This window comes from Nicotiana attenuata, chromosome 3 (assembly GCF_001879085.1).
Source record: "Nicotiana attenuata strain UT chromosome 3, NIATTr2, whole genome shotgun sequence".
Taxonomy (NCBI): domain Eukaryota; kingdom Viridiplantae; phylum Streptophyta; class Magnoliopsida; order Solanales; family Solanaceae; genus Nicotiana; species Nicotiana attenuata.
The window spans coordinates 17,688,988-17,697,036 of record NC_031991.1 but is presented as its reverse complement, the minus strand read 5'-3'; the positions used below and the strand labels follow the sequence as shown (position 1 = coordinate 17,697,036).

Here is an 8,049-nt window from a genome sequence, read left to right as displayed (position 1 = left end):
GAGTTTCGGATGCTTAACGGAAGTTGATTTGGACTTAGGTAATTGCTGAAGTTGTTGAACCTATTGGTTTCGCACCTGTGGAGTTTGGACCGCAGGTGCGGCTCCGCAGAAGTGGGCTGGGAACCGCAGATACGGTCTAAGGCACAAGTGAAACTGGTCGCAGATGCGGCCCAAGGACCGCAGAAGCGGTACCGCATCTGCGAGTAAAGGGTCGCGGGTGCGTAATCTGGCCGTTTAATGAAAATTCGCAGGTGCGGAATAGGAGCCGCAGGAGCGGGACCGCAGGTGCGGTGGACCCCTTGCAGAAGCGGAAATCGCTGGGCAGAAATATGAAAATCGAGGGTTTGAGTTCATAACTTGAAAAATCAAATTGGAGCTCGGGGAAAATCGATTCTGTGGGGATTTTGAAGAGAAGATCAGTGGGTGATGATTCCTAACTCCTTTTTGATTATATCCCATTAATCTAAGCTTCAATTCATTGTTAAATTTCAGATTTGGGGTGAAATATTGGGAAAATTTTGAGAAAAGTTCTTAGGCCGAATTTTGGGATTCTGATCGAGATTTTGATATCGGATTTGAGTGATTTTGGTACGGTTAGACTCGTGAGTGAATGGGTGTTCATAATCCGTAATTTTTACCCGATTCCGAGATGTGGGCCCGGGGAGGATTTTTGGGCGTTTTTTATTTTCTTGCCTTAGCTTCGATTCATTTAGCTAAACTCGTTGTTTGTGGTGATATTTAAATTATGAAATTGATTTGATTAGATTTGGGCCACTCGGAGTTGGATACTCGTGGCAAGAGCATAGTTTCGGATTGATTTGAGCTTGGTTCGAGGTAAGTGGCTTGCCTAATCTTGTGTGGAGAATCCCCCTTAGGATTTTGGCATTGTTGATATATGAAATGTCGTGTACGTTAGGTGACGAGTGCGTACACGTGCTAATTGCTGAAAAACCCCATTTTTATTAAAGTAAATATCTATGGTTCCTTTTATTTGAGAACCACTTGTATTTGAAATCTACTGTTTAGCTTAGGAAAGCATGCTTAAGTGACTTAACAGTTATATCTGCTTAAACGGCTTACTTGGATTCTGTGCAGCATGTGTAGGGTAGGAATTCCTGTTTCTTGGTACGAACTTGAATAGAACTGTAGATTCTTTCCTTCAGACTGTTGTGTGTTTACTTTGGGACTACGGGATGATATCCCGGGAGATCTCCCTTGTTTGTTTAATTTGGGACTACGAATCGGTACTCCGGGAGATCCCCCTAAACCTTTAAATTTGGGACTGTGGGACGGTATCCCGGGAGATCTCCCTGTACTGGTAATTTACTTTTGGACTACGAGACGGTATCCCGGGAGCTCCTCGGCACATTTATGTTTGGGACTACAGGACGTTAACCTGGGAGATCCCTTGTTGTTATCACTGCTTACTGAGTTATTTTCTTTCTGAGTTTTTTTCTCTTTATTTGACTGTCAGCAGCTTAATTACACTGTCACGTTCTATACTATTTTACCTTATTATAATATTTATATATCCAGTAGGGCCCTAACCTTCCTCGTCACTACTCGACCGGCGTTAGGCTTGGCACTTAATGGGTATCGCTGTGGTGTACTCATGCCCTTTCCTGCACATGTTTTTCGTGTGCAGATCCAGGTTTTTCTGCTCAGCCATTCTATCAGTGAGGCGGGCGACATCAGAGACTTTGAGGTATATCTGCCGTGTCCGCAGACCTAGAAGTCCCTCTCTATTCTCTCCTTTAGCTTTAGACCTTTCCTGTATTTACTTTTGGTTTAGACATTCTGGAGTTAGAACACTATGTAAATTCTCTCTAGCTTGTGATTTCATGAGATTCCGGGTTTTGGGAGAGTTTTTGTTCAATTTTTGAGAGAGTGGTATTGTATATGCCGAGCGGCATGCTAAACCTTTTCATTATGTTATCCGTAGATTTCTAGTTTCGTAATTTATTTTCCCTTTTTTTCCGCAAATGATAGGCTTACCTAGTCGTAGAGACTCGTCACGACAGTTCACGGAGGGAGAACTTGGGTCATGACAAGTTGGTATCAGAGCTCTAGGTTCATAGGAGTCATGAATCACAAGCCGGTTTATAACTGTTAGGAAAATTCCACTTCAGTTGATTTCCTAGTCGTGCGAGATTTTTGATATCAAAATTCTAAACCTCTGCCTTCTATTCTCTCACAGATGGTGAGGACACGTGCCATCGGAGATGATCAAACACCCGCGCCCCCTGCTAGCGCCACCAGAGGTCGGGGTCGGGGTAGAGGCCGAGGACGCGCACGTGGTGCAGCCAGAGTACCCGCGCGAGCTGCCATAGAGGAGCCACCAGCAGCTCCAGCCGGAGCCCAGGCGCCTGATACGCCTACTGCTACTACTACTATAACTCTCTAGGAGACCCTTGCACAATTCATGAGCATGTACACCACTCTAGCTCAGGTAGGGTTGCTTCCCCTTGCTGCAGCCACATCTCAGGCCATGGGAGGAGCACAGACTCCCGCCGCCCGCACTCCTGAGAAGCGAGTGCATGTTGATCAAGTCCCAGAGATTATACCGGCACCGTCTGTAGCCCCAGTTCAGCCCGAGGATAGGGCAATAGCTTCAGAGGAGGAGCAGAGGAGGCTTGAGAGGTTCAAGAAGTACCAGCCTCCTACATTTAGTGGTCTAGCATCGGAGGAGTGCCACCGTATCCTCCGCACTATGGGTATATCAGGATTGAGTGGGGTTTCTTTCACTGCCTTCCAGCTTCAAGGAGCAGCCTACCAGTGGTGGCGTACTTTTGAGTTGGACAGTCCAGCTGAGGCAGCTTCCCTGACATGGACTCAATTTTCAGATATGTTCTCGAGAGAGTATGTCCCTCAGAGCCTCAGGGACGCATGGCGTTGTCATGACTCGGATTTACCACCGTCGGGATCGTGATGGCGCCTAACTCTTGAATGCTAGGCAAGCCAACAATTTCGGTTCTGACACATTAGTAATTAACTCAAACAGAAATAATTAATATCTAAAGCTAAACAGATATAAAGTGTGGAAGTGTTATAACAGTTCAAAAAAACTCCAACACACATCTACCCCAATGATCTGGTGTCACAATTCACAAACGTTTAAGAAGTTCTTCAAATACTGGTTTAAAAGAATTACAACTATTCTCGAAATGGAAAGAGACAAAAAATCTAATAAAAAGGGAGGGGGACTCCAGGGTCTGCGAACGCCGGCAGATCTACCTTGGATCTCCCGTGGACTGAAGGCAGCAACCTAAACTTTCATCACGAGGTCCGGCACCGAAATCTGCACAGAAAGTGCAGAGTGCAGTATTAGTACAACCAACCCCATGTACTGGTAAGTGTCGAGCCTAACCTAGGTGAAGTAGTGACGAGGCTTGGACACGACATCAATATAAACCTGTGCAGTTAAATCATATACGAGAAAACAGTAATAACAGAAACTTAATAAATAAAGACGGGAAGGGGAAACATGCTGCGGGGAATATCAGATTCTGACAGTAATTCAATAGAGAAGCAAAGTAAACACTATGTTTGAACCAACATAAATAGTGATATAGTAACACGTGCACGACATCGCCCTTCGTGCTTTTACTCTCGTCCACACCATAAGAAACGACAGAATCGGTATGGCATCACCCTTCGTGCATTAACTCTCATAATCGTGGCACGGCATCACCCTTCGTGAATTAACACTCACAAATATGGAACGACATTACCCTTCGTGCATTAACACTCACAAATATGGTATGGCATCACCCTTCATGCCTTAACACTCACGAATATGGCACGGCATCACCCTTCGTGCATTAACACTCACTCACAATATCGTGCACGGCATCACCCTTCGTGCTTTACACTCTTCCTCACCTAAACAATAGAAACAATAACATCCTGGCAAGGGAATCAATAATAACCAATCTCATTTCAACAGTTAACTTCACAATTTAAGTCTCAACTTGAGTCAATACTCAACAATTATCCAATACCAAGAAAAGTATCATAAGACTTTTTCAACATGGAGAATCATCAGTTTAAGCATGAACAATACGTAATAAGAGACACAACGGTCACAGTATAAGACTCACTTGCATGCTCAACATCAACATATAGATACTCGTCACTACACCTATACGTCGTACTCAACACTAACACGTAGCCAGTGGCGAAGCTAGGAATTTCTCCAAGGGTGTTCAAATTTAAAAGAAGTGGAAAAAATTCCGACAAAGGGTGTTCAATATGTGTTATACACTTTTAAATGAAATATTTTACGTATGTAAACAGTGCAATTTTTCAACGAAGGGTGGTCAGTTGACCACCCTTATCAATATGTGGCTTCGCCACTGCACGTAGCAATTAAGACAACAACACATATTCCCTCAAGCTAAGGTTAGACCAAACACTTACCTCGATTCTATGACTAAACTCAATCCTCAAATACCGCTTTTCCTTTAGTTTCCACTTCCAAACCGCCCGAATCTATGCATATTAACTAATTAACATCAATTAACGCTAAATAAACCAATTCTAATGCATGAGTATAGATTTCCCAATGTTTTCCCCAAAAATTCAAAAACTGACCCCGGGCCCGCTTGGTCAAAACTCGAAGTTCGAACCAAAACCCGACTACCCATTCACCCACGAGCACAAATATGCAATTGGTTTTGAAATCCGACCTCAATTTGAGGTCTAAATTCCCAAATTTCAAAATTCCTAAATTCTACCCAAGAACACCCAATTTCCCATGAAAAACCCAAGATTTTGTGATGAAATCATGTAAAAAGATGAAACAGATTGAAGGAAATGAGTTAGAAATCGTTTACATATGATTTGGAGAAGAACTCTTCTTTGGAAAATCGCCTATGGGAGCTTAGGGTTTGAAAATTTGAGAGAATGAGTTGAAATCCCGTCTAAATTGTGTTTTGATCAGTTGCTGATGTCGCATTTGCGACCAGAGCTTCGCAATTGCGAAGCTCGCAAATGCGAGACAGGCATCGCAAATGCGAACCTGCTGCATGCCTGCTACTGTTGCAATTGCGATGGTTGTCCCTCCCTGATGACTTCGCAAATGCGAAGATATGTTCGCAAATGCAAACTATGCTGGCCCGGGTCATCTTCACAATTGCGATAAAACCCTCGCAATTGCCAAACCTGTGAAGCTCGCAAATGCGAAGCCTGATCTCGCAATTGCGAGATCAGAGGCCTGCAACAGATACGAGATGCAACAACAGATTTTCTAAGTCCAAACTCACTCTGTGGCCTATCCAAACCTCATACGAGCCCTCGGGCTCTAAACCAAATATGCATACAAGTCTTAAAGCATCATACCGACTTGCTCGTGTGATCAAATCGCCAAAATAACATCTTAAACAACGAATTTAACACCAAAACTCATGATTTTCTTATGAACACTTGAAATTTCTATTTTCACAATCGGACGTCCAAATCACGTCAAATCACTTCCGATTCACACCAAATTTCATAGATACGACTTAAATACCATATCAAAATTGTACCGGGCCCCAGAACCAAAATACGTGCCCGATACCGACGAGATCACACACTATTCCATTTCTAAAAATCCTTATATTTTCCAGCAAATAATTTTCTTCAAAAATATATTCCTCGGGCTAAGGGCCTCGAAATTCGATTCTAGGCATACGCCCAAGTCCCATATTTTACTACGGACCCTACGGGATCGTCAAATCACGGGTCCGGGTCCGTTTACCAAAAATGTTGGCCAAAGTTAACCTTAATCAATTTAAAAGGCAAAATTCAATATTTTTCTTAGATTTCACATAAAGGCTTTCCGAAAACGCGCCTGGACTGCGCACGTAAATCGAGGATAAAGAAAATGAGGTTTTCAAGGCCTCAGAACCCGGATTCGAATTATAAAACAAAAGATGACCCCTTGGGTCATCACATTCTCCACCTCTTAAACAATCATTCGTCCTCGAACGGACCTAGGAAAGTACCTAAGTCGGTGAAAAGATAGGGATATCGGCTCTACATATCGTACTCGGGCTCCCAGGTAGCTGCCTCTACAGGCTGACCTCTCCACTGAACACGAACCGAAGGATAACTCTTCGATCTCAACTGACGAACCTGCCGGTCTAGGATAGCTACCGGTTCCTCCTCATAGGTCAAATCTCCGTCCAACTGGAGTGCGCTGAAGTCTGACACGTGGGATGGATCGCCGTGATACTTCTGAAGCATGGACACATGAAACACTGGATGCACAACTGATAAACCCGGTGGCAATGCAAGTCTGTAAGCCACCTCTCCCACTCGATCAAGGATCTCAAAAGGTCCAATGAACCTAGGTTTTAGCTTGCCCTTCTTTCCAGATCTCATCACGCCCTTCATGGGCGACACTCGAAGCAACACCAGCTCCCCGACTATGAATGGCACATCACGAACCTTACTGTCGGTATAACTCTTTTGCTTGGACTGAGTTGTACGAAGCCTATCCTGAATGATCTTAACCATGTACAAGGCATCCTGTACCAAATCTCTACCCAACAACCGAGCCTCCCCCGGCTCAAACCACCCAACTGGCGATCGACACCGTCTACCATATAATGCCTCATAAGGGGCCATCTGGATGCTCGACTGGTAGCTGTTGTTGTAGGCAAACTCCGCTAACGGCCCAAAAGAGGAAACAATGATGATCAAAATAATGAACCACATTTAGCCACTGGGGAAGTATCTGATGTTTCAAATGGCAAGGCTGATATGATGAGTGAGATGAAGGAGACAGGTGAAGACAATGCAATGTCTTCTTTCACTTCTCAAGAGGAACCTGGTACTTCCATTACCACCCCTGAAGCAGAAGAAAGAGTTGGAGATGCAGTGCAAGGCACTCCCCAAGTAACTGAACAAGGAGTGCAGGGAAATCCATTTAACTTACCTAGTTTCTCTACCAATCAATCCTCAGTCCCAATTTGTAAACACAAAAGCTCTCATTCACTTGATAACATAATCATCCCCTTGATTCTGGAAGATCAAAAAACCAGAAACTCCCTAGCCTTCTCAGCATTTCTATTCCAAAAAGAACCCAAAAAATATCAAGGAAGCCTTGTAGGATGCAGACTGGATTACTGAAATACAAGAGGAACTGCATCAACATGAAAGAAACAAGGTATGGCACCTAGTACCTAGACCCTCAGAAAGAGCCATCATAGGGACCAGGTGGGTATTCAGGAATGAGTTGGATGAACATGGAAATGCTACAAGGAACAAATCAAGGCTTGTTGTCTAAGGATTCAATCAAGAGGAAAGATTGACAATACATTGTCTTTGAAGAAACAGGGAAGGAACCTGCTCATTGATCAGATTTATGTGGATGACATCATATTTGGAGCTACAGCTAACTCATTATGTGAAAAATTTGCTAACCTCATGGGAAGTAAGTTTGAAATGAGTACGATGGGGGAACTGAATGTCTTCCTGGGTCTTCAAGAGAAGCAGTCCATAAAGGGAACGTGTATCAGTCAGAAATGCATCAAAGAACTCTTGAAAAAAGTTTGCCATGGAAGCATGGGAATCATTGGATCTCTACTCTACCTTACTGCCAGTAGGCCAGACATTGTATTCAGTGTGGGATTACGTGCAAGGTTCCAATCAAATCCTGAGGAATCTCATCTGGAGGCTGCTAAGAAAATCCTGAGATATTTGGGCATACAGAACCTGGTTCTGTACTATACTTCAGGGGACAATTTCAACCTTATTAGTTATGCTAACGCTAATTATGCAGGTTATCTAGAAGACAGGAAAAGCACATCTGAAATGGCTCATTCCCTTAGATCATGCTTTATAACTCAGTAGCTCCCTCAACAGCTAAAGCAGAATCTGTTGCAACTGCCTCATAATGTGCTCATTCACTGTGGATCAAGCAATAGTTGGAAGATTTTTGTGCATACATTGATTGTGTACCGCTTCTATGTGGAAAAAGGGTCTTATTTGTATAAGATTTTGTTGCACGGAAGATCAGATTGCAGATATCTTCACAAAGCTCTGAGCAGGGAACACTTTGAG

The 8,049-nt window shown here is 43.5% G+C and overlaps 1 protein-coding gene across 1 annotated transcript; it reads left to right on the top strand.

Moving 5' to 3' along the window:
* On the top strand, positions 6,751–7,839 carry LOC109224194 (uncharacterized mitochondrial protein AtMg00810-like). Its single transcript, XM_019388780.1, has 2 exons — positions 6,751–6,882; positions 7,249–7,839. Exons 1-2 carry the CDS (start codon positions 6,751–6,753, stop codon positions 7,837–7,839), a joined length of 723 nt encoding a protein of 240 aa, XP_019244325.1.

Excerpts from the sequence above, each read along its gene's own strand:
- LOC109224194 (XM_019388780.1), top strand. The coding sequence starts at position 6,751 with ATGAGTGAGATGAAGGAGACAGGTGAAGACAATGCAATGTCTTCTTTC. Across the intron at positions 6,883-7,248 it reads CAGTGCAAGGCACTCCCCAA|GAACAAATCAAGGCTTGTTG; the intron begins GTAACTGAACAA and ends AAATGCTACAAG.